The sequence below is a fragment of the Esox lucius genome, chromosome 11, assembly GCF_011004845.1.
Source record: "Esox lucius isolate fEsoLuc1 chromosome 11, fEsoLuc1.pri, whole genome shotgun sequence".
In the NCBI taxonomy this organism is placed as follows: domain Eukaryota; kingdom Metazoa; phylum Chordata; class Actinopteri; order Esociformes; family Esocidae; genus Esox; species Esox lucius.
The window spans coordinates 54,981,357-55,008,417 of NC_047579.1; the positions used below are offsets into that span (position 1 = coordinate 54,981,357).

General features: G+C 41.8%; 2 protein-coding genes and 1 pseudogene across 4 annotated transcripts in view; 1 reads left to right on the top strand and 2 right to left on the bottom strand.

Moving 5' to 3' along the window:
• Positions 1-283: 283 nt before the first annotated feature.
• Positions 284-24,289, bottom strand: ap5z1 (adaptor related protein complex 5 subunit zeta 1). 2 transcript variants are annotated; one of them, XM_010904418.5, is made up of 18 exons: positions 23,487-24,289; positions 22,899-23,036; positions 22,208-22,391; positions 21,962-22,124; positions 21,712-21,821; positions 21,442-21,616; positions 18,614-18,652; positions 17,915-18,055; positions 16,543-16,580; positions 16,143-16,305; positions 15,837-16,015; positions 15,598-15,740; positions 12,057-12,175; positions 11,459-11,586; positions 4,125-4,222; positions 3,264-3,396; positions 753-949; positions 284-590 (listed from the first exon to the last, which is right to left on the bottom strand). In XM_010904418.5, the coding sequence occupies exons 1-18, from the start codon at positions 23,534-23,536 to the stop codon at positions 338-340; spliced, it is 2,451 nt and encodes an 816-aa protein (XP_010902720.1). In that variant the 5' UTR covers positions 23,537-24,289; the 3' UTR covers positions 284-337. The 2 variants fall into 2 exon arrangements, with proteins under 2 accessions (XP_010902720.1, XP_034151219.1); XM_034295328.1 differs by having other exon boundaries at positions 22,874-23,036; positions 23,487-24,284.
• Positions 23,997-24,097, bottom strand: LOC114840443 (annotated as a pseudogene).
• A 178-nt stretch (positions 24,290-24,467) lies between the features above and the next one.
• Positions 24,468-27,061, top strand: part of card11 (caspase recruitment domain family, member 11) — a 100,341-nt gene continuing 97,747 nt past the window's right edge. For both annotated transcript variants that reach the window (XM_034295294.1, XM_029123434.2), the window contains exon 1: positions 24,468-24,546. The gene's annotated coding sequence lies outside the window, so the exon portion shown is untranslated. The remainder of the gene's footprint in view (positions 24,547-27,061) is intronic.

The following is a 27,061-nucleotide window of genomic DNA, read 5'->3' on the forward strand; positions in this document are numbered from 1 at the left end:
AACAATATCTAGATCCTTCTAAAATAATATCTAGGTTTAGTCAGTTCTGTCTCTAATGACTAGATCTATTTTCTTCACTCAGGAAATAAGATTTTTATCAGAGATTATATTTTATATTTAAAAACAAACATCTAAAAAACATTTCTCTCTTTATGATACATAACGTATGCAGGGGTGGTGGTTCAAGTCCCTGTTCCACCACTCAGTTGTTTCTACTAAATCCCTCTACACAATCTGATGTCTGCATTATGATAAAACTTAAAATGCCTTAATAAAAGTCTTATTGAAAGCATACATTTCTTTATTAAGGTCAATGGAACTGTGTACCATGTGTGTTTCAGTTGTGTTTCAGGGGTGTGTGTGTAAGGCTAGTGAGACTTCTGAGTCGAGGTGGCAGAGCTGTGTTGGTATCTCCGTGCCAGCTGGGGGTGGTGACAACAAGAGGCGGGGTTAGAACACTTAACGCCACACTCGGAAGCTTCAGTAGTGACCATAACTCCTCCCCTCTGGTCACTATGGCAACAACATCTTCCTCACTGTGACACCAGGAGATGGCTCCACTACGAAGCTTAGAGAGAAACAGAGACACTCTGCGCGCGCATGCACATCCACACACACACACACACACACACACACACACACACACACACACACACACACACACACACACACAGCGTGTTATTTGGTGTCAGTCAGTCAGTCAGTGTGTGTGTGTGTGTGTGTGTGTGTGTGTGTGTGTGAGAGAGTTTTACCGGGGTATGAGGTCGTGGGAGCGGGAGGCCAGTTTAGCAAGCGTGCTTAGTAGAGAGGTGACGACTCTGGGGGAGGGGCATCCAGAGGAAGTAACCTCAAAGAGAACGGCCTCCAACGCCTCAAAACAGGAAGTAACAAGATCCACGGAACACCGAGGGTCAGATGACACAGACAGGTACTCACCTAGCACCCACACCTAACAAACAAACAAACACACACACAATCAATTACACCTTATTTGAACCAAGCAAAATACATACCCATACCTCAACCCTCACCTGCTATGTTTGTGCCAACTGGTACAGAGGCAGTATTTAGGGTTAGGACGGCTTGCCAAGCTCTTTTGGTTGCCTCAGGGAGTGGAGTGGAGTTGCTAATGCGCCCCAATTAATGGCTTTGATGGTGAATGTCAGAGGCATAAATAAAGACAGTGTAGGCAGTGCAGTCACATTGGGACCTGTAGTGTGGGGGGGCCCGTAGACACCCTGGGCCCTCCAACAACACATAGGGCGGAGAACCGGCTCATTTGCTACCTTGGAAATACGCCTCTATTCAAAGAACTCGCCCTAAATTAATGATGATGCCATTTGCTATATATGCCCTCGAAAAGGCTAACCCTTCTCCATCACAGTTTGCGTTTTCTTGGGTAAAACAGTCACTAGCAATCTAACAAAATGTTATGCTTATTGTACATAAACTTTAAAAACTATAAACAAACGACAAAAACAAATGAATTAAATGAGTCATTTATTTTATTTTTTTAATTTATAGATAGCAGTGATTATTGCTGGGTAAAAGGTACAGTCAGGTCCGGAAATACTTGGACACAATTTGGGCTCCGTACGCCAACACCATTGATTTGGAAAGAAACAACTGGGATGCAATTTAAGTGCAGACTTTCAGCTTGATTTCCAGAGGTTGAAAAAATTATTGTATTAACAAATTAACACAATTATATATTCTCAGGCAATGACTGCTGGAACACATGGACATCAAATGCTGGGTTTCCTCCTTTGTGATGCTTTGCCAGGCTTTTACTGCAGCGGTCTTCAGTTGTTGTTTGTTTGCGGGTCTTTCTGCCTTAAGAGAAATGCATGCTCCATTGGGTTGAGATCAGGGGATTGACTTGGCCATTGCGGAATGTTCCACTTCTTTGCCTTAAAAAACTTCTGGGTTGTTTTCGAAGTATGTTTTGGGTCATTGTCCATATGTAAAGGGAAGCGCCATCCAATCAACTTCACTGAATTTGGCTGAATCTGACCAGAGAATATATCCCTATACGCTTCAGTATTAATCTGGCTGCTTCTGTCACATTGTCAATAAACACTAGTGACCCAGTGCCATTGGAAGCCATGCATGCCTATGCCATTACACTGCCTCCACCGTGTTTTACAAATGATGTGGTATGCTTCAGATCATGAGCTGTTCCAAGCCTTCTCCATACTTTTTTCTTCCCATCATACTGGTACAGGTTGATCTTAGTATCATGTGTCCAATGAATGCTGTTCCAGATCTGGGCTGGCTTCTTCAGATGTTTTTTGCCAAAGTCTAATCTGGCCTTTCTATTCTTGAAGCTTAAGAATGGTTTGCACCTTGTGTTGAACCCTCTGTATTTGCTCTTGTGAAGTCTTCTCTTTATGGTAGACTTGGATAATGATATGCCTACCTCCTGGAGAGTGTTCTTCACTTGGCTGGATGTTGTGAAGGGGTTTTTCTTTACCATGGAAAGGGTCCTATGATCATCCACCACTGTTGTTTTCCTTGGACGTCCAGGCCTTTTTGTGTTGCAGAGTTCACCATTGCGTTCTTTGTATCTCAGAATGTACCATACTGTTGATTTATCTCCCTGATATATTTTCTTTTTTGAAGAGTAAGGATGGCCTGTTTCACTTGCATTGAGAGCTCCTTTGACTGCATGTTGTGGGTTCACACCAACAGCTTCCAAATGTGAATGCCACACCTGGAATCAACTCCAGACCTTTAACCTGCTTAATTTATGAAGTATAACAAAGGAATAGCCCACACCTGTCCATGAAATAGCTTTTGAGTCAACTGTCCAATTACTTTTGGTCTCTTGAAAAAGAGGCTACATGTTAAAGAGCTGTAATTCCTAAACCATTCCTCCAATTTGGATGTGAATACTCTCACATCAAAGCTGAGAGACTGCATTTTAAGCTCATATTCATTATTTAACTGGAATATGTTGAATTATCAAAACTTGTCAGTTTCCAATTATTTCCAGACCTAGCTGTATGTTGCCCAAAAATCAGGTCCAGAGGTGGCCCATCAGGCCTTCTCTGCTGGCCCAGTGCTGTTAGAATCAGAAAATTATATTTTTATAATACATTTTCATGTATTTTCATTAATGCTATATGTATTTTTCCTGCCCATCATGACAATACTGTCAAATTAAGTATATTTAAAGTCGCTCAAATCAGACAGAATTAAAGCACCTGATCCTCCGGAACAGAAAGAGGCTTCCGGTTTGGCTGGTTCCTGTGTGTTCTTACCACATGTGTATATAGTTCCTCCTTGCTATGGACATTAGCTGTGATTCCAGCAAACTCCAGAAGCTCCCGGGATTGGTCCACAACAAGTGAGGGGTGGTGCTTACACAGCCTCAGCAAATGATAGCTGAAAACGCTGGGATGAGCAAGCCAAAGAGAGAAATGTTAGGAAAGAAAGATACTTACAGTGAGGGAAGAAGTATTTGATCCCCTGTGTATTTTTACATTTGCCCACTGACAAAGAAATGATCAGTCTATAATTTTAATGGTATGTTTATTTGAACAGTGAGAGACAGAATAACAACAAAATAATGTCAAAAATGTTATAAATTGATTTGCATTTTAATGAGTGAAATCAAAAAGATTTCTGGCTCCCAGGTGTCTTTTATATAAGCAAGGAGCTGAGATTAGGAGCACATTCTTAAAGGGAGTTCTCCTAATTATAGACTGATAATTTCTTTGACAGTGGGCAAACGTACAAAATCAGCAGGGAATCAATTACTTTCACTGTATTTGTATGTGAATTTTCCTTTTTAACTTTCAGCTTAGAAAGCTAAACTTTCCTTGCTAGCTTCCAGCTGAAGCAAACATCAATTCACTACTTGAGTGTGACTCTAGTGATAGAGAATGGTTCTTGTATTCAACATTATGATTTGCTGTTTATGCAGGCACCCTGAGCCACTGTACACTGATGAAGAGAGCATGACTGTCGAAACGTTGGTCTTATGACATTTTCTTTTTATATGCATTTGAGTTTAGAGTGTGCAGCTTTTTCATTTATTTTATACCCTGAGCCACTAGAACACAAGACCAAAAAATGGTGAAAATGGTGTAATTGGAGACAGCGTGGTACAGTGTACTAACCGGTGTATCTCCTCCGGGTAACTGGGGATGTTGAGCAGCAGACTGCTTCTCTCAAGCAGCACCAAAACCAGCTGGGCCAGCAGCCTCTTATCAGATATCTTCACACACACAAAAAACACAATTAGATTTTACTATAATTTGTCTATGGACTTCCTTGACGTTCATGGCTTGGTGTTGCTCTGAGACAAGTGTCAAGTGTGATTTGAATAAAATATTGAATACATTTTTTTCAATCAATCAATCAAATGTATTTATAAAGCCCTTTTTACAACAGCAGTTGTCACAAAGTGCTTTACAGAGACACCCGGCATTAAACCCCAAGGAGCAAACAACAGTAGTGTTGAATTTCAGTGGCTAGGAAAAACTCCCTAAGAAGGCCGAATTTTAGGAAGAAACCTAGAGAGGACCCAGGCTCAGAGGGGTGACCAGTCCTCTTCTGGCTGTGCCGGGTGAGATATTAAGAGTCCAATTGGAATAATTAATACATTTCTCTGGGCTTAATCCAGAGGCTATTTGATTTTAGACTAGGTGAGAAGTATGACCAGGTGGAAAAGGACAGGGACAGCAACAGGCCCCCCAAACCAGGTAATCCGCAGGTGTGGACCAGGACCTCATCTCCTCCTAAAATTTAAAACTGGAGGAAACTGAGAAAAGTTAGAAGTGCATTCCTCATATCCCCCAGCACAATAATATAGCAGCGTAACACCTTGGAACTGAGACGGGGGGGTACGGCGACACTGTGGCCCTACCCGGGGGAGGCCACAGTACACTTCAACTGTGAGAGACGGAATCTAAAACAAAAATCAAGAATATCACATTGTATGATTTTTAAATAATTAATTTACATTTTATTGCATGACATAAGTATTTGATCACCTACCAACCAGTTCGAATTCTGGCTCTCACAGACCTGTTAGTTTTTCTTTAAGATGCCCTGCTGTTATCCACTCATTACATGTATTAACTGCACCTGTTTGAACTCGTTACCTGTATATAAAGTCCACACACTCAAGCAGACTCCAACCTCTCCACAGTGGCCAAGACCAGAGAGCTGGGTAAAGACATCAGGGATAAAATTGTAGACCTGCACAAGGCTGGGATGGGCTACAGGACAATAGGCAAGCACCTTGGTGAGAAGGCAACAACTGTTGGCGCAATTAGTTCAAGATGACGGTCAATCTCCCTCGGTCTGGGGATCCATGCAAGATCTTACCTTGTGGGGCATCACTGATCATGAGGAAGGTGAGGGATCAGCCCAGAACTACACGGCAGGACCTGGTCAATGACCTGAAGAGAGCTGGGACCACAGTCTCAAAGAAAACCATTAGTAACACACTACGCCATCATGGATTAAAATCCTGCAGCGCACGCAAGGTCCCCCTGCTCAAGCCAGCGCATGTAAAGGCCAGTCTGAAGTTCGCCAATGACCATATGGATGATCCAGAGGAGGAATGGGAGAAGGTCATGTGGTCTGATGAGACAAAAATAGAGCTTTTTGGTCTAAACTCCACTCGCCGTGTTTGGAGGAAGAAGGATGAGTACAACCCCAAGAACACCATCCCAACCGTGAAGCATGGAGGTGGAAACATCATTCTGTGGGGAAGCTTTTCTGCAAAGGGGACAGGACGACTACACCGTATTGAGTGGAGGATGGATGGGGCCATGTAACATGAGATCTTGGCCAACAACCTCCTTCCCTCAGTAAGAGCATCGAAGATGGGTCGTGGCTGGGTCTTCCAGCATGACAACGACCCGGAACACACAGTCAGGGTAACTAAGGAGTGGCTCCGTAAGAAGCATCTCAAGGTCCTGGAGTGGCCTAGCCAGTCTCCAGACCTGAACCCAATAGAAAATCTTTGGAGGGAGCCCCGAAACCTGAAGGATCTGGAGAAGGTCTGTATGGAGGAGTGGGCCAAAATCCCTGCTGCAGTGTGTGCAAACCTGGTCAAGAACTACAGGAAATATATGATCTCTGTAATTGCAAACAAAGGTTTCTGTACCAAATATTAAGTTCTGCTTTTCTGATGTATCAAATACTTATGTCATGCAATAAAATGCAAATTAATTACTTAAAAATCATACAATGTGATTTTCTGGATTTTTCTGTTAGATTCTGTCACTCACAATTGAAGAGTACCAGACTTCTACATGCTTTGTAAGTGGGAAAACCTGCAAAATCGGCTGTGTATCAAATACTTGTTCTCCTCACTGTATGTGCACACACACACATACACTCACCTAAAGGATTATTAGGAACACCATGCTAATACTGTGTTTGACCCCCTTTCGCCTTCAGAACTGCCTTAATTCTACGTGGCATTGATTCAACAAGGTGCTGAAAGCATTCTTTAGAAATGTTGGTCCATATTGATAGGATAGCATCTTGTAGTTGATGGAGATTTGTGGGATGCACATCCCGTTCCACCATATCCCAAAATGCTCTATTGGGTTGAGATCTGGTGACTGTGGGGGCCATTTCAGTACAGTGAAATCATTGCCATGTTCAAGAAACCAATTTGAAATGATTTGAGCTTTGTGACATGGTGCATTATCCTGCTGGAAGTAGCCATCAGAGGATGGGTACATGGTGGTCATAAAGGGATGGCCATGGTCAGAAACAATGCTCAGGTAGGCCGTGACATTTAAACGATGCCCAATTGGCACTAAGGGGCCTAAAGTGTGCCAAGAAAACATCCCCAACACCATTACACCACCACCAGCAGCCTGCACAGTGGTAACAAGGCATGATGGATCCATGTTCTCATTCTGTTTACGCCAAATTCGGACTCTACCATCTGAATGTCTCAACAGAAATCCAGACTCATCAGACCAGGCAACATTCTTCCAGTCTTCAACTGTCCAATTTTGGTGAGCTTGTGCAAATTGTAGCCTCTTTTTCCTATTTGTAGAGGAGATGAGTGGTACCCGGTGAGGTCTTCTGCTGTTGTAGCCCATCCGCCTCAAGGTTGTGCGTGTTGTGGCTTCACAAATGCTTTGCTGCATACCTTGGTTGTATCGAGTGGTTATTTCAGTCAAAGTTGCTCTTCTATCAGCTTGAATCAGTCGGCCCATTCTCCTCGGACCTCTAGCATCAACAAGGCATTTTCGCCCACAGGACTGCCGCATACTGGATGTTTTTCCCTTTTCATACCATTCTTTGTAAACCCTAGAAATGGTTGTGCGTGAAAATCCCAGTAACTGAGCAGATTGTGAAATACTCAGACCGGCCCGTCTGGCACCAACAACCATGCCACTCTCAAAATTGCTTAAATCACCTTTCTTTCCCATTCTGACATTCAGTTTGGAGTTCAGGAGATTGTCTTGACCAGGACCACACCCCTAAATGCATTGAAGCAACTGCCATGTGATTGGTTGATTAGATAATTGCATTAATGAGAAATTTAACAGGTGTTCCTAATAATCCTTTAGGTGAGTGTATATACATATACAGGTGCTGGTCATATAATTAGAATATCATCAAAAAGTTGATTTATGTCAGTAATTCCATTCAAAAAGTGAAACTTGTATATTATATTCATTCATTACACAGACTGATATATTTCAAATGTTTATTTCTTTTAATTGTGATGATTAACTAATGAAAATCCCAAATTCAGTGTCTCAGAAAATTTGAATATCACTTAAGACCAATACAAAAAAAAATATTTTTAAGAAATGTTGGCCAACTGAAAAGTATGAACATGAAAAGTATGAGCATGTACAGCACTCAATACTTAGTTGGGGCTAATTTTGCCTGAATTACTGCAGCAATGCAGCGTGGCATGGAGTTGATCAGTCTGTGGCACTGCTCAGGTGTTATGAGAGCCCAGGTTGCTCTGATAGTAGCCTTCAGCTTTTCTGCGTTGTTGGGTCTGGCATATTGCATCTTCCTCTGCACAATATGCCATAGATTTTCTATAGGGTTAAGGTCAGGCGAGTTTGCTGGCCAATAAAGAACAGGGATACCATGGTCCTTAAACCAGGTACTGGTAGCTTTGGCACTGTGTGCAGGTGGCAAGTCCTGTTGAAAAATGAAATCTGCATCTCCATAAGGTTGGTCAGCAGCAGGAAGCATGAAATGCTCTAAAACTTCCTGGTAGATGGCTGCGTTGACCTTGGACCTCAGAAAACACAGTGAACCAACACCAGCAGATGACATGGCTCCCCAAACCATCACTGACTGTGGAAACTTTACACTGGACTTCAAGCAACAGGGATTATGTGCCTCTCCACTTCCTCCAGACTCTGGGACCTTGATTTCCAAAGGAAATGCTAAATGTATTTTCATCAGAGAACATAACTCAGCAGCAGTCCAGTCCTTTTTGTCTTTAGCCCAGGCGAGACGCTTCTGACACGATCTTGTTCAAGAGAGGCTTGACACAAGGAATGCAACAGCTGAAACCCATGTCTTGCATACGTCTGTGCGTGGTGGTTCTTGAAGCACTGACTCCAGCTGCAGTCCACTCTTTTTGAAACGGTTTTGTTTCACAATCCTCTCCAGGGTGCGGTTATCCCTATTGCTTGTACACTTTTTTCTACCACATCTCTTCTTTCCCTTCGCCTCTCTATTAATGTGCTGGGACACAGAGCTCTGTGAACAGCCAGCCTCTTTTAGTAATGACCTTTTGTGTCTTGCCCTCCTTATGCAAGGTGTCAATGGTCGTCTTTTGGACAGCTGTCAAGTCAGCAGTCTTCTCCATGTAGCTGACAGAACTAGACTGAGAGACCATTTAAAGGCCTTTGCAGGTGTTTTAAGTTAATTAGCTGATTAGAGTGTGGCACCAAGTGTCTTCAATATTGAATCTTTTCACAATATTCAAATTTTCATTAATCTAAATTCATTAGTTGTCAGATATAATCATCAAAATGTGAAGAAATAAACACTCAAAATATATCAGGCTGTGTGGAATGAATTTATTATACAAGTTTCACTTTTTGAATGGAATTACTGAAATAAATCAACTTTTTGATGATATTCTTATTATATGACCAGCACATATATATATACACAGACGCACACACAGACAAAAATTAAGAGACCACTGCAAATTGAATGCTTCTGTTCTTCACTCAAAACTTTACTTATCAAATTTTTTAAGAGCTGTATAAATATGTATTACAACGGGGGCCTTAGGCAGAGACTGGTTGAGGCCCCAACATCATCAATTTTTGACCTTATTGTCCTTGTCAAAGCCATTCTGACAACATTCTGAACATACCTTCCCTACCTATTTATTGTTGAATGGAACTGACACTTCTAAAGACACTTGCATTGTTGCCCCTTCCAGTAGAGTGAATCAATAAATTATTTTGAAACTATCTGAAGGGGACATATATCGCCTGATACGGGTGCATCAAAAACACTTTGAATATCATGGAAAAGTAGATTTTATTTACGGAAATAAGTGACACCTTCATAAAGCACTTTGTGACAACTGCTGTTGTAAAAAGGGCTTTATAAATAAATTTGATTGATTGATTCATATATTCTAGATTCATTACAAACAAAGTGAAACATTTCAAGCCTTTTTTGTACTGGATTTTTTATTTCCATGCACTGTAAGCTATAATCGTCAAGATTGAAACCTCAAAATATTTGAATAAAAAAAATGTACAATACAGAAATGGCACAGCTACAAGTGTCACATTCCTAGTGTCGAGCCACTCCTGAACCAGAGACAAGTGTCACATTCCTAGTGTCGAGCCACTCCTGAACCAGAGACAAGTGTCACATTCCTAGTGTCGAGCCACTCCTGAACCAGAGACAAGTGTCACATTCCTTGTGTCGAGTCACTCCTGAACCAGAGACAAGTGTCACATTTGAGACAAGTCAGAAGCATCTTAACGGGGCAAGAGAGAAAAAGAACGGGACCGTTTCATCTTTAAATTAAAGTACATTTTACATTTCATTTGGAAATTAAGGACCCAGAGTCTGGAGGAAGAGTGGAGAGGCACAGAATCCAAGTTGCTTGAAGTCCAGTGTGAAGTTTCCACAGTCAGTGATGATTTGGGGACCATGTCGGTCCACTGTGTTTTATCAAGTCCAGAGTCAATGCAACCGTCTACCAGGAGATTTTACAGCACTTCATGCTTCCATCTGCTGACAAGCTTTATGGAGATGCTGATTTCCTTTTCCAGCAGGACTTGGCACCTGCCCACAGTGCCAAAACGACTAGTAACTGGTTTGCTGCCCATGTTATTACTGTGCTTGACTGGCCAGCTAACTCGCCTGACTTGAACCCCACAGAAAATCTTCGGGGTATTGTCAAGAGGAAAATGAGATACACCAGACCCAACAACACAGACGAGCTGAAGGCCACTATCAAAGCCACCTGTGCTTCCAGAAGACCTCAGAAGTGCTACAAGCTGATTGCCTCCATGCCACGCCGCATTGATGCAGTAATTCATGCAAAAGGAGCCCCGACCAAGTATTGAGTGCATAAATTAACATACTTAGGAAACCTTTGCTTTGAGTTACTTAGCTGATTAGAGATCTTCTCAGGTTGACATTTCTGTATTATAAATTTTTTTACTGGATTTTTGATTTCCATGAGCTGTATGCCAATACCATCAAGAATAAAACAAAAAGGCTTGAAATATTTCACTTTATGTAATGAATCCAGGGGCAAAAATCTGAAAATCCAACTTTGGAGGGGACAATTACATTACATTTTTTAAAGAGCAATTCTTGAGGGGGACACCAAAAGTAGTGCTGTAATACTGTTTTAGTTTGCACCATCAGTTTGCTTGCTACTGTAGCTCTGCAAATTCAGCTATTGTGTGTGAACCACACAAACATAAAGCAAACTGACTGACTTAACCTCATGTTAGCTACATGCATTGAGGGCCATTCAGACATTAGACATGAACACTGTCACCTTTCCAGCTAAGGAACACTACATACATAGCCCTGCCAGCTTCTCTGACTCCAATTCAAGCAGCTGTGAACACTGGTTGATGTTTCTGTAGCTGGCTAGCAAACGTCAGCTAACCGCTAGATAAAGTGTGACCTGTAATTCAATGCAGCAAGAATAAAGGCTGGTGACAGTTAGAAATGTGTTTTATTTTACTGAGTGGTAGAAGTAAAGAAATGTCTAACATATCCATTGTTTGAAATATTTACTAAAAGTCAACCATCAACGACAGAGTAGAATTCATGCCTCAGCAAACCGGCGCTGTTTTGGCGGCACGTGGACGATCAACAGCATTTTAGGCAGGTGGTCATAATGTTTTGGGTCATCAGAGTATTCATCAACAAGTAGGTGATTTATCTATTCCATCTCTTTTGTGTATTTGACATTATGTGAGCAAAAGTGTGCGTGTGTGTGTGTTACCGTAGTGATAGTGTTGAAGTAGACATGCAGCAGCACTGGAACGCTTTGAGCTGATTGGACAACTCTGGGCCAATCAGCAGCCTCCATCAGGAGGTCATGGAGCACACTCAGTCTGTCAATGGTATCACCTAGGGAGAATATCTGTATCATTATTATTACTAGTAGTAGCCCAGGGTTGGGTTGGTATAATCAGTATTATTACTAGTAGGATTATGAGGTACTGTATAGTTGGGTTGGTTTATTCAGTATTATTACTAGTAGTATTAGTACTTCATAGTTGGGTTGGTTTAGTCAGTATTTCCAGAAGCCCACTATTAAACTGGCTTGTGACAAGTTATCTTTGATGAAATATTAAGATACATACCTAGTATGAAAGGTCAAAGTGAAGATTACTAAACAAGCATTAACTTTCTTCATAGGTCATGTCTTAAAAAAAGGTATACTTCTAATACTTTTCAAGATTGTTGAAGCTTTTTAACATTTGGACAAACTATTTCCAAAAATGCTGACCCCATTTCAAGATTTTGTAGGCTATCCTACTTGTTTCACACTGATAGAGAGACATAAGGACATTATCTACAGATCTCTGGAGTATTACCAGACCCCGCCTCTCGCCGCAGTAGGAATAGAAAAAGGCCTCGATAGGCGGGGCTTCGGAATGCTTCCAGCGATGTCAGACCACGCCCCCCTGGCTCAGACACAGGGAAGCATGCAGACCTGAGAGAGACAGACACAAAACAAATATAATTGTTAATATTATGTTGAAGCATTGTGATTTTACTTTGGCAATATGTACACATGAGCATCATGTCAATCCAAAGTGAATTGAAACCAGGACACAGACAGAAAGACAGACAGAAAAAGAGAAATAGGCAGTTTTCAAAAGAAAGGAAATGTGTTATGCAGAGATTTAAATGCAAGAATGGGTTCTGAATCAGAAACCATAGACCAGCATGGCAATAATCATGTGTTTGGTCAGACCCCTTTATGCATCAGACCACCCCGAAAACAGAAATAATCTTGACTCTGTCACAAATAAAAATGGTAGGTAGCTAGTGAATCTCTGTCAAGCCTCAAATCTGTACTTTCTTAATGGGAGGATCAAAGGTGACTCATATTTTTAGACTCCACAGTCCCTGGGGTCTAGTGTAGTTGACTATGCAATCAATGACATGGACCCCTCCACTTTCAAGGCATTCACTGTCAGGAAACAAACTCCTTTCTGATCATAATCAATCATAATATATTTCTAAAAATGATTGGACAACCACAAACTAAACCACACTAAATGATCCCTGTAAGTGGTCTATAAACTAAACCACAGGTCTTCAACCCTCTCCAGGGGACCTCCCAGTCTACTAGATGCATCCCAGAGCTAGCAAACCGGAATCAACTTATTAACTAATCAACAAGCCCTAACCTGTTGAATGAGGTGAGCTATTTCAGGGCTAAAACTAAACTGTGAAATGGCTGGGGGGCCCAGGAGAGGGTTGACCTATGAACTAAACCATACATACAGATGGGCTCCTGATAGTCGAGAAACATATATTACAGCTCTTAAGACAAAACCACTTACCAACAACATTCTACCGTTTACAAATAAAAATAATCTATATAGTTCAATCAAAGAGGGTGTAAATATGGCTGTAGCTGATATGATAGATGGCCTGGGCCCGGTCTCCCGGTAACGTGGCATTTACGACGGTTGTGCCACGTTATGGATGTTTGGAATGGAATCAGGCCAATTTTGTGGTTTGGAATGGAATTAGCCATGCATACGTTTTGAAAAATAGTCTATTCCTTGCATTTCGATATAGCTTGATTACTTATCAGAAACATAATATCGCAGGCGCTGTATTCTACTACTAAAGTTGTGCTGTGAGGCATGTCAAGGTGTTCTTGGGCATATTGTAAGTAGGCTTTTTTGTGGCATTGGCACAGTAAAGACTTCTTTCTGGCAACTCAGCCATGCAGCTCATTTTTGTTCAAGTATCGTCTTATTGTGCTCCTTGAAACAACCACACCGTGTTTTTTCAGAGCAGCCTGCATTTCTCCTGAGGTGGGTTTTCCTTTGTATCCCGAACAATTCTTGCAGTTTTGCCTGAAATCCTTCTTGGTCTACCTGACCTTGGCTTGGTATCAAGAGATCCCCGGATTTTCCACTTCTTAATACTTGATTGAACACCACTAACTGGCATTTGCAAGGCTTTGGATATCTTTTTATATAACTTTCCATCTTTATAAAGTTCAATTTTCTTGTTATGCAGGTCTCATGACAGTTCTCTTCTGCTCCTCATGGCTCAGTATCCAGCCTGCTCAGGTCATCCATGTAAGAGCTAACAAACTCATTGACTATTTATAGAAAGACACTAATTGCAATGTAAAAAGCCACAGGTGTGGGAATTTCACCTTTAAATGCCATTTTCACCTGTGTGTCACCATGTGTGTCTGTAACATTCTGTCAAACATTCAAGGGTATGTAAACTTTTGATCAGGGCCATTTGGGTGATTTCTGTTATCATTATGATTTAAAAAGGAGCCAAACAACTATGTGATAATAAATGGCTTCATATGATCACTATCCTTAAATAAAAGACAGTTTTGTTGCATGAGCAGTCATATTTTCAAAATCAATGCCATCATTTCACAATTTCTGCCAGGGTATGCAAACTTATGAGCACAACTGTATTTCAGCAACAATAGGAAAATTCAAAACTCAAAGTAGTAGTGAAATTTTGGTTGGACGAAACTGTTGTATTCAACCAATGGAGTGGATTTCAGCCAATCAAAAGCATATCTCTGGAAATCAATCACGTGACACCAAATTATCAGTTCCTTGGCTAGCTATATAGACTATACTTAAGTCACATAGCAATCAACACATGATTGTTTAACTGGGAATATATAAAGGACAGTTGGAAAAATCTATTTTAATTGTTTTGAATAAAAATGGAACGCAAGAGAAAACAAGCATTCAAAGCTGAAGAAATCTTCTTCTTGACGAGGTAGAGGCACCAGCACCTCTCCATCAAATACAGTAGCCTACATCGGGAGGTTTCAGACTTCTTAATTAGTGCATTTCTTGTTTTACGTGTTTATCTTCATTCTCAGTTGACAATTGCATTCACATAATTTTTCTATTGCTTTCAATTAACAGTTTGCAATCACTCCTTGCATGTGGAGGGAGGCACTATTTCACAAAAACACTAAAGTGTCTGTTATGATGGAATAACGAGTGGTCTGGAGCACTTGTTTAACGAACCATGTTACGTGCCACTTGATTATGCTTTTGGGAAACGCACTGATAAAATAACGAGGCACTTACGTGCATCTTATGATCATGTAAGTGCTTTGCTATTAAGAAACAGTCAGACAGGCACCTGGGCTGTTAGGGGCAGCAGTCAGACAGGCACCTGGGCTGTTAGGGGCAGCAGTCAGACAGGCACCTGGGCTGTTAGGGGCAGCAGTCAGACAGGCACCTGGGCTGTTAGGGGCAGCAGTCAGACAGGCACCTGGGCTGTTAGGGGCAGCAGTCAGACAGGCACCTGGGCTGTTAGGGGCAGCAGTCAGACAGGCACCTGGGCTGTTAGGGGCAGCAGTCAGACAGGCACCTGGGCTGTTAGGGGCAGCAGTCAGACAGGCACCTGGGCTGTTAGGGGCAGCAGTCAGACAGGCACCTGGGCTGTTAGGGGCAGCAGTCAGACAGGCACCTGGGCTGTTAGGGGCAGCAGTCAGACAGGCACCTGGGCTGTTAGGGGCAGCAGTCAGACAGGCACCTGGGCTGTTAGGGGCAGCAGTCAGACAGGCACCTGGGCTGTTAGGGGCAGCAGTCAGACAGGCACCTGGGCTGTTAGGGGCAGCAGTCAGACAGGCACCTGGGCTGTTAGGGGCAGCAGTCAGACAGGCACCTGGGCTGTTAGGGGCAGCAGTCAGACAGGCACCTGGGCTGTTAGGGGCAGCAGTCAGACAGGCACCTGGGCTGTTAGGGGCAGCAGTCAGACAGGCACCTGGGCTGTTAGGGGCAGCAGTCAGACAGGCACCTGGGCTGTTAGGGGCAGCAGTCAGACAGGCACCTGGGCTGTTAGGGGCAGCAGTCAGACAGGCACCTGGGCTGTTAGGGGCAGCAGTCAGACACGTACCTGAGCTGCAGGGTGAGGGCAGCAGTCAGACAGGGCAGGTCCAGGAGGGAATGCAGCAGCTCCAAAGCAGTACCAGTTGTCACCAGAGAGGGCAGCACATCCAAATAGTCAGATACCAGACTAGGACTGTCCCACGCTAGAAACTAGAAACCAAGACATGGTCAGACACTAGGCTAGGACTGTGCACTGCTTGGAACTAACAGATACCAGGCAATAGGAACAAAAACAAAGCATGTTACCTTAAGAAGGTTAGGAAAGTAACGGCTGTAGAGCGGTACAGACGTCTTTAGCAGCAGCTGATTGGCTCTGATGAAGGTCAGCATCTCATGGGCCAAAAAGGGCTGGTTGAAACATTCTGCTGGAAGAACACCCCAGACACATCTCCACACACACTCACTGTCCACGGCTGCAGTCTCTCCTACTCACACACAGAAATTAAAATACATTTGTTTAGGTGCCTTAATCTCTCTGTATCAAACAGTCCCCAACTCTTCCTAACAGTGCTACTTTTGCAGCAGCTTGATGGTGTAGTATTGCTCGCTCACCATGGTTGAGGTAAAACTGAGCGATGGGAAGCAGGACTCTGCTGTAGGAGAGGTCAGAGCTCAGACGACCAAAAAGTGCCTTCACACATGGGAAAGCTCGGTACACGAAGCCCGGATCTCCCAGACACACACTGTCCAGGATACACACTGCCTCCACCAGACACTGATATACACACACATCACAGGGTTATTTCAGCATTAACGCTATGTTGTTTGTTTGTTAGAGTTATTAGTGTTCACATTTTAGTCATTTAGCAAATGCTCTCATTCAGAGGGACTTACAGTTAGTGAATATATTTTTACATAGCTAGTTGGGACAACACAACCAGATAGTAGTAAGTACATCATAATCAATACAGTAGCGATCAGCAATAACAAGGTTGTGTGTCTTGTAGCTCACCGCTTTCTGCAGCTCTGTGTCAGCTCTCTTCAGCGCCTCTGAGAAACAGAAAACAAAATGTACACTTAGATGTGTGTGGATGTTAGAAGGTATGGAGTAAAGGTTAGTGGAGGTGGGTGGAAACTAGGGCTCACAGTCTAGGATGCAGGTTGGAGGAGGTCAGGGTTTAGGGGGTCCGCGGTGGGGTCTGATTGTAGGTTGGAGGAGGTCAGGGATAGGGGGTCCGCGGTGGGGTCTGATTGTAGGTTGGAGGAGGTCAGGGATAGGGGGTCCGCGGTGGGGTCTGATTGTAGGTTGGAGGAGGTCAGGGATAGGGGGTCCGCGGTGGGGTCTGATTGTAGGTTGGTGGAGGTCAGGGATAGGGGGTCCGCGGTGGGGTCTGATTGTAGGTTGGAGGAGGTCAGGGATAGGGGGTCCGCGGTGGGGTCTGATTACCAAATTTCCTTAATCGACAGACGACAATGTAAATAATCAATTAATTAATCTTATTTAAATTATGGACATATTTGACACATGGACATATTTGACACTATGCAGACCAAATAATATGAAAACAAGCACAACGGTCATAAACCTGCTTGCTGGATTAGAAATGGAAACAATATATTTTAAAACAAAAATAGTTAAAAGATCAATGAAAAATGTAATTTTAAACCTAGGTCTGTATTTAAAAATAAATATATATATCAATGGGCCTCACCATTTTGGGATGAGTATGCCTACTATATTTAAATGAGGCCGACATCACCCTCTGTGGATATACCATGAATTGTTTATACAACCATGTCAAATATAAAGAAACGATACACAAAAACAAGACTTTTTCAGTTATTAAAAAAACTATTTAAAATGAAGTGTCTTTGGCCTCTTTAGATTACTAAATTACGGCAAGCTGATCTGTTTTCCAAACAAGCCTACTGTTTTTTTCTCTTCTAAAATGCTCAGGGGTAAGTCGAGAGCGCATGGGGGGGTAAGTTTAGTGCAGCAGCTGAAAACACCCGCTTGGACGGCCTATTTATTAGGATCATATTATTATTTATTCATTGATTATTATTTCCAGCCAACATCGATATCATGCATGGTCCTTTGAGAAGATTGTTGGTCAAGTAACCCATCATTGGGGTAGTCGTTGTGTTATTTCAACACAGTATTTGCAGTGAACATTATCATTTTTTAAATCAAAGTGAACACAAGCCACGTTTATTGTTGCTTGCTTAATCTTTTATTGGATTATACCGCTGTAGATTATTCATGGTGTTTCCTTATTTACATCTCGTTCTCAATTAATACTAGTTAATACTTGTTATTGGCGTAATAATTAACATCCCTAGTATGGTGGAGTTTCCAGGTCGTAGGATGTTTGGTCACTTACTACGATCACTCTGCTCTACAAGCCGCTGACAGTACTCAAGGCTCTTCTCTCTCAGACGTTCTTTAGGAGGAAGTACTCTGCTTGAAGAGGACGTGGCTGAAACCATGGAAACCACCGACCCGTCCACCTCAGACCTGTCCTCTGGGGTGAGGGAGAGGTCAGAGCTTAGAGGTCAGGGCTTAAGGTAAGATGCGAGGTGACCTTTGGGTTGACTAGATAAAGGTCTCCATTCAAAACAGTCAACTAATACTGTTCATCCATTACATATAGTAATCCCAGTGTTGCTAATGCTGCTAATGTTAATGGGCTAGCAAAATAAGTGTAAAAAGTACATTGGCAAACACTAGCTAGAAAAACAACCAGCTTGCTAACCAGGAAGATGTTGAAGGAATAAGCAAATTCTTCCTCTGCACACAGTTAACATTCCATGGTAAAATTTGTTTCATATTTCCAGATTGAACAGTAATTCACTAGTAGCTCTGTTCAAGCTCCATTCCCATATTTAGGGACTGGGGTAAAGAAATAAACAGCTAGCTATTTATTCACTTGTTTTTAATCAATAAATCTATTATATTCATTTTTTTCTGTAAGTCTTCTGTAACCATTATAGACAAAGTTAAGCATCATCCAGAGACCCTGTGTATAGAAGATAGTTATTGATTAGGTAAAGAGATTGATCAGTAGAAGACAGCTCAGTACCATGAGAGAGGGAGAGACTGATCAGTCTGTTGTCTGTAGCTGGCAGGAAAGAAGAGAGGACAGATCATTAGTATTTTAATAATAACTAGCTTTGAACTTTACAACTGAAGTTACTGGGGCTTGCTTTTACGCTTTCAAACTAAGTTTCTTTTGTACGGGTCTTTTGTACGGCAAACTTTGAACAATAATATGCTTTTAACCATTCATGGTCCGAAGGGGATTTCGGACGGATTTCACTACTTGGACATTTTGGGTCCTAGATTCATTTCTGTAACAGATACCATGGAGTATTGCATATCTTGGTATTTACACCACCCTCAGCTACAATAATAACACATAAAAACAGACTTCTGGGTCCCCATTTAGAAAACTCATCAGTTGGAAAGGCAAAAAAAGATTCCTGCCAGCATGATAAAATTTGATTTAAAGCATTACGAAGTTTTGTCTCATTGGTATTCCCTGATAGTTCCATGCCTTTACTGTCATATTACATTGCATTGGGTTGAAACTAATGAACAAAATAAATAATAGAAGGTCAAAAATATAGGCACCCCCAAAAATTGGGTTCTTCTACCTAGTAATAAAACATTATAAAAGAAATTAGAAAAAAATAAATAATTTCAGTTGTGTAATGACACCAAACGGCCACCAGCAGCACGAGATCTGTAGTGCAGTTTGGACTTCTATTATTTATAAAATCTGAGTTTTTACAAACTTTTCCCCAAAAACCTCAAAACATCCTCATACTATGTTGACAGATTTTTTTTTTATATATCATATTTATAATACAAACGATGTATTACGGTTCAATACATCATATATAGCAATGTACACCTTTGTGATCCCTACAGTCTTTACACATTAGCCTTTCTAAGATGGATGGTCAATGTTGTTGTCTGGTGACAAGTTTTCCTCCTGCAGGCTGTGGTCCCCATAGCAACCCAAACAATACACGGAACGCTTAACGAAGGTGGCTACATACAATACGCATTGAAACCGGACAATTACAGCGATTAAGTTTTCATAAATTTTTATGCAAACGAGCACAGTGCGGCATCCGCGGATTGAGACCTGGAAGGGTTTAAAGTAGCTACTATGGCGACTAAGTCATATGCAAGTGTTTGAGTACCGTCAACATCCACACAACACATTGTGTAAGGCACCAGGGTTGCTTGTTTCGGGTCTGACTGTAAATGTTGTACTTACAATGAGCCTTATTCTGATTTCTTATCTTGATGGTCCCAGAGATAAAGCCAAGCCTCGTTTTGTTTGATAAAATCAGTATTTATAATAGAAAACTATAAATGTTCAACTCGGAGCAAAACTATTCATGATATTCAAAACCCTTACTAGGTTTAAGACAGCAGTAATTGGTATTTCTGAAAAGAATAGAGTCTCTAGCCTGTAACCAGACAGTTTATCCTTCTGCGTTGCCTATATGCTTCGCACCACGTCAGCAAAGACACCCAGTCTGGCACTGATTACGCACAAGCGCATGTCTTTGTTACCATGTATCTTCCTCAAATGACGATCAATGGATTTGAAACAAACTAGGTTGAGAGCACACAAGCCACACTTTACAGCAATTGTTGAACGATCACTGTTAGATGCACACACAGGACACACCAACAGTGCGCACCACCCCAACTAAATCTTCAACCAAAGACGCATAGCTGTCGCTGCTCACGAAACTATACTCTTCATTCAAATGGCTACGCCTAAGTGGAAAAGCAACATTGGAGACCAATTTGGACTAGATTTTTGATAGAAATCATGGACTGGGAGTCAAGTCTTTTGGTGAGTACATTAAGACAGATTACCACCTCCTTGTGGCGCCTCCTGTTAGTACCTTTATGAAGGGAAGCTCATTTTCCATCATGTATAACATTCCTGGGAGTGTGTAACCCTTATATTAATCACCTTTACACTGTTGTATGTTCTGTGTAGGTATGAACTTAAATTCATAATGTGTCCAAAGTGTCCAATTTGGCACAAAGTGGCCAATCTGTAAAGGACACTTTGGGCTTGCTTTACAAATGAGTAAGTAGATCACTGAATTTTATATGAAACGGCCTGAAACTTCACCCAGATCCTGATGACATCGAGTGGATCAAGTGGAAAATTCCTCCAGATTCCTAATCCTTCCCCAATGGACTTTTTTGGTTTGTTTTATCTTCTGCCAAATCAATTGTGTTATACTTTCCTGCATTAATTTATAATTCCTACAAACTACAGAGTGTTTCCTTTCAAATGGTACATGTTTCTACTATATTCAGGTCATGAGCTACAAGCATTTAGATTTGGGTACATTATTTTAGGCAGACATTTACTTTTTTGCACCTCAACTAACAGGTTAAATCACTAAGTTTTGTTCTGATTTATATACATTTAAAAAAAAAATCAGATTACAATAGGCAAGAATTTTAGGACACCCAGGATCTTTTACATTTTTCGCTAAGTAGTATAGAAAGGTGTTAAGGTAGGTTGTTTGCGACAACTGTGGCTTTTTAAAAAGTCATTAGTGTTAACAATGGAACCTTCAGAATTCCAAAGAATTCCCATTTAAGTCAATGGAGTTAAAAGTTTAATAAAAAAAGTTTCTTTTTTTTAAAAAGTATATTGTATACAAGCCACTTAATCCAGAACAGTCTACATGTTTTGAAGTTTGAATGATGTTTCCAGCTTAAACGGTGTAGGAGGACTAGCTTTCTAAAAAATGATAAGTAGTACGTTGAAGAACTAACCTGGGGCTTTTTGCTGCCCAAGCCCCAGTAACAATCACATCTTCATGAAGCACAGAGGAGACGTCACATTTAAATCTACGTTACCAGTGTCTGTGCTGGTGTTGCCGTCAGTTCCATTATGGTATGTAATCAGCCAATGGCGTAGCAGAGAGAAGCTGTAGAGGTTCATCCATTGGTCTTCTGAGAAGGATGGACTCACACATAACACGGTGAAGAAATCGCCACAAACACACCCATCCAGCTCTGCCACTGTTCCTGGCTACTCACAACCACACACACATTTACCAAAGATTAAGAAAATGTGGATATTTTATCACGGATTTGCACTGATATGGTTGGTTGATTCATGGTCACCTGACGTATTCGTGGGCTTGCAAAAAACCCTCCAGATGAAGACATTCCCTGTTGGAGGCTAGCGTAGCGCAGCCATTCAACAAGCTTCTTACTAAGAAAGATCACATGATCTACAATAACAAAGAAAACAATCAGGGGATGGTTTAGAAAGCAGTTAGGTAAGGTTAGGCAAAGGCTATGTTTAGCGTAAAGGTTAGGTTTATAGGTTCTGAATGAAAAAATTCCTGACAACATGGAGTGTGTCCGCTACCCTCAGTAAGACTGTCAGGGCTGTAGGTGATGACTGTGTTCACAATGGGAAGACAGTGTGTAAGCCCCAGGGTCTGGGTGGGGGAAGGGCTTTCTGCAGCTCGTCCCTCTAGACTTCGAAGGAGGAGTGAGGAGAGGGCTGACAGGTCTTCTTTACACCCTGCCTAAAAGAGAGAGTGTGTTTCAGTTTATTTGGGGTGTGTGTGTGTGTGTGTGTGTGTGTGTGTGTGTGTGTGTGTGTTTCTACCTGTGACAGCACAAGGGCAGCGGTATGGCTGTTTAAAGGGCAGTAGTCCTGTAGGGTGTAGATCTGCCCCGGGCCAGAGGGGGGCAGTGCTTCTCTAAGCACAGCTGAGGTCAACACCGTCATCTGTTCCACAGAAGAAGACACACACAGGGACAGTAGACGACGATGCAGCTCCACTGGCAACCTCAGGAAAACAAACAAGTTACCATATTACCATGACAATACCTTATTGAGACCATTCTTGACCATGACAACATGTTACCATCATAACACCAGACTAGACACTTGCAATCATAGGTACAGCAGTGTGTGGTGAATGCTTTTGTTCTCGCTGAACACCTGAACATTCGAAAATGGTCTTTACCCTCTTCTGTACTAGATAGAAAAGCAGATAGATCGACACACAGACAGGTTGGCAAATAGTCTTAAATGTGGGTATAATTCCTGGTGCTAGGGTTTAGTGTACCTCCTGGTGCAAGGGTTTAGTGTACCTCCTGGTGCAAGGGTTTAGTGTACCTCCTGGTGCTAGGGTTTAGTGTACCTCCTGGTGCTAGGGTTTAGTGTACCTCCTGGTGCTAGGGTTTAGTGTACCTCCTGGTGCTAGGGTTTAGTGTACCTCCTTGTGCTAGGGTTTAGTATACCTCCTGGTGCTAAGGTTTAGTGTACCTCCTGGTGCTAGGGTTTAGTGTACCTCCTGGTGTACTTGGTGGACGCCAATATTAGGTGTAGTCTCTGGAGAGAGTCAATGACATCATGACTGTGTTCTCTAGCAGTCAGCTGCTTGGTGATTCTGCTGTAGAACTTCTGGAGCTCCACCTCTCCAATATCCCTGGCAACAACAAGAGCACAACTGTTACTTCCATAGCTCCAAGCCCTCCATAACAACTGTGGATATGTAGTAAAAATAGTCAGGAACAAAGACAAATGTTATTCGGGGGGAGAGAGTACATAATGTGCTCGTTAAAACATTGCAATGATCAAATTCACATTCTGTGATTATTCTTAACCTTCGATTAGTAATGTAATGCAAGATATACTGACACCTTCATTGTGATAGTAACGGACTGTTCTAGACAGCCAGTCCGTTGTTTCGTTTGTCTGCCCTCAACCCAGACTCTCAAAACAAGCGAGTGTAACTCGGTTTTTCGTAATGCACTGGACAAATGTTTACGCCAAAACAAGTAGACAGGAAGCGAAGGACGACGGCCAAAAGTATGCTGAGGATTGTCCTATCCTCACTGCATTGTGAACATGGCTAGCTACTAGTCCGGGGTCTTACCTTGCCTGTTTGATTAAACTCTCTGTTCCTACGGAATACATAGCAACCATCAGCAACACAGATGATCCGTTCCAGTTTACAACAGTCGGAAAAATATCCGACTGAAAATCACGTGAAGCTTCTTCTTGAATTTTTATATGACCGTTGTCAACCAACGTTTCAGGTGCATTACCGCTACCAACTGGACAGGAGTGTGGACCACAGATTATGCAAGTCTATCTAGCGAACAATCCTATTTCCCTTAAGAAACGGAAAACACAATTAAACACTACATTACCTGAATTTGTTGTCAACAATATTCTTATATCTAACTCTACCAATCCATACCTCCTTAATTATATTAACAATCTCTCCCGTTCCCTACCATACCGCAGTCACTGAAATAGAACATGATCTACGGTTTCTGATTTCTCTACGCAGTGATCGCAATTTCCTGTTTCATGTTTACCTATTCGTTTCAATGTATTATTTGGAATTGTATGTCCCATTCTCATCCTTGCAATTATATTTTAAAATATGGAGCGCTTCACGGATTTGTGTGTTCGCTCATTGAAGGGCCATGCTAATCTACTCTGTATCGATCCAATTTTAGTATACTATGTGTTGCCGAAGCGAGCCCAATTACGTGAGTCCTCTAGTTCCGCTTTTACGATAGGTTGTGAATGAGTCTGTGCAGGCACAACATTGTCACTCATATCTGAAATCTGATAGCTCTGATACAGAATGATGTTTAAAACAAGCGTGTTTACATGCAAACCTGAGAACTAAAGTAGCACATGATTTCTTTCTAGCCTTTTTGACGCCCCAGTGCTCATGCACTTGTTATTTCTATCCTCATCCCGCGTGTGAGTGTGAGAGGTGACATTTTGGGACTATATATTCACTTCTCAGTCCAGCTGATATGAGATCAGATCCCTCCCTCTCTCGCTCTCTCTCGCTCTCTCTCTCTCTCTCTCTCTCTCTCTCTCTCTCTCTCTCTCTCTCGCGCGCTCTCGCTCTGATCTGAAGTTGATGCCTGGAGGACGGAGTTCTACAGAATTTAGTTCATCGCTTCTGTCAGGTAATTTATTTATTTAGTTAAATGTCTTGAATTAATGTAGGTCTTTAAATGGTTTTCAAGGGACACGAATACAAATATTTAAATTGTTTAATTTAGTAATCGCAATTTTTCCGTTTTAAAGAGGAGAGGGGAGAAAACTGAAAGACTAAACTAACCGCGCAGAGTTAGATAAAAAAGAGGATGCCATTTCTGTGGTTTTACACTACTACTACTTATCCCTAATACTTAGTAAGTTTAGAATGATACCTATACTTATACATCCATAGCTTAGTCATTATACAATGGCGCCTACATACTTATACATACATGGCCAGTGATGCAGTCACATATTTTAACGATTGTGATAAATAACAACTCACAGCATGGCTAATTAAACTTCGGTTTAGTTTTAAGGTTAGTTTTATGGTTTCCATTAGGAATTACTAGTTACTCCAGTTAAATCCAGGACTGGTTTCTTGAAGCAATAAAACTAAAGCTAGACGTTACACCATTTATTCTAAAATGTACCCATGATTGGGGACCTACAGCATATTTGTTGTATCACTGGTAAATCCGTACGTTGTAGGCTCAGATTAAGACATACACTGATTAATATCAAGCAGGTCAAAGACGTTCAGTGATGGGTTTTTAATTTCCCCTGATTCGTATTTTATGTCCCAATAATTTTTCAGATATGCCAGAAATCTTTTGCCATTTCTGATGTAGTAAGTGGGGTGTTATGATGGGACTTGCAACTTGTGCAACTAGTTCTCAGTTGCTTAGCTCCAGCCACATCTGGAGATCCTAACATAGGGATGAGTTTAGACAAGTTCCAATATGAGCATGTCAGATACAGAACACAAGCTGTCTTAAAGCTGTTTTTGGCATATGAGCGTTTTAACAATTGCATGTTTTCCAAAATGGCTGAAGCTGTAACATGCATTTCCCGAAACCCATGGCAGAGAGAACATTTGCTATTTACCAGTGCTTGTCTTGAGAAGAAAAAGGTTTCAGTAGCTGACTGATGTAGACCAGATCTGTCTGATGTAGACCAGGATCTGTCTGATGTAGACCAGGATCTGTCTGATGTAGACCAGGATCTGTCTGATATGGTCCAGGATCTGTCTGATGTAGACCAGGATCTGTCTGATGTAGACCAGGATCTGTCTGATGTAGACCAGGATCTGTCTGATGTAGACCAGGATCTGTCTGATGTAGACCAGGATCTGTCTAATGTAGACCAGGATCTGTCTGATGTAGACCAGGGTCTGTCTGATTTAGACCAGGATCTATTTTTACTGTATTATGAATGTGTTGTAGGATAAGGAGCAGGTCCATGTTGACTGGATTATGAATGTGTTGTAGGAAAAGGAGCAGGCCCATGTTTACTGGATTATGAATGTGTTGTAGGATAAGGTGCAGGCCCATGTTTACTGGATTATGAATGTGTTGTAGGATAAGGAGCAGGCCCATGTTTACTGGATTATGAATGTGTTGTAGGATAAGGAGCAGGTCCATGTTTACTGGATTATGAATGTGTTGTAGGAAAAGGAGCAGGCCCATGTTTACTAGATTATGAATGTGTTGTAGGATAAGGTGCAGGCCCATGTTTACTGTATTATGAATGTGTTGTAGGATAAGGTGCTGGCCCATGTTTACTGGATTATGAATGTGTTGTAGGATAAGGTGCAGGCCCATGTTTACTGTATTATGAATGTGTTGTAGGATAAGGTGCTGGCCCATGTTTACTGGATTATGTATGTGTTGTAGGATAAGGTGCTGGCCCATGTTTACTGGATTATGAATGTGTTGTAGAATAAGATGCAGACCCATGTTGACTGGATTATGAATGTGTTGTTGGATAAGGTGCAGGCCCATGTTTACTGGATTATGAATGTGTTGTAGGATAAGGAGCAGGTCCATGTTGACTAGATTATGAATGTGTTGTAGGATAAGGTGCAGGCCCATGTTTACTGGATTATGAATGTGTTGTAGGATAAGATGCAGACCCATGTTTACTGGATTATGAATGTGTTGTAGAATAAGATGCAGACCCATGTTTACTGGATTATGAATGTGTTGTAGGATAAGCTGCAGACCCATGTTTACTGGATTATGAATGTGTTGTAGGATAAGGTGCAGACCCATGTTGACTGGATTATGAATGTGTTGTAGGATAAGGTGCAGACCCATGTTTACTGGATTATGAATGTGTTGTAGGATAAGGTGCAGACCCATGTTGACTGCATCGTCCCCCACTGATAAAGCTTGAATCTATTTCATGACACTTGGATAGTTTGTGGGAGATTGTGGGAAATAAAGTCATGATTATTACTCAAAACACATGTCTACTGGCTACTGGGTGTCTAGACTTGGCCCGTGAATAGATGCTCTTCAAGCCCCCTTCCTGGCTCATCACAGTCACTTCTACCCGCAGGCCGGCTGAACTAGGCTGGCCTAGTTTTTCTTTCTTGTTCTTCTCCTATAGCTGATGTTTAGTCTACAATGAAGTTGGAGTATTCCCAACTTAATCGGT

Excerpts from the sequence above, each read along its gene's own strand:
- ap5z1 (XM_010904418.5), bottom strand. The coding sequence starts at position 23,536 with ATGGTTGCTATGTATTCCGTAGGAACAGAGAGTTTAATCAAACAGGCA. Across the intron at positions 23,037-23,486 it reads AGTTTAATCAAACAGGCAAG|GGATATTGGAGAGGTGGAGC; the intron begins GTAAGACCCCGG and ends TGTTGTTGCCAG. Across the intron at positions 12,176-15,597 it reads GCCCTCACCCTGCAGCTCAG|GTCTGCATGCTTCCCTGTGT; the intron begins GTACGTGTCTGA and ends TGTCTCTCTCAG.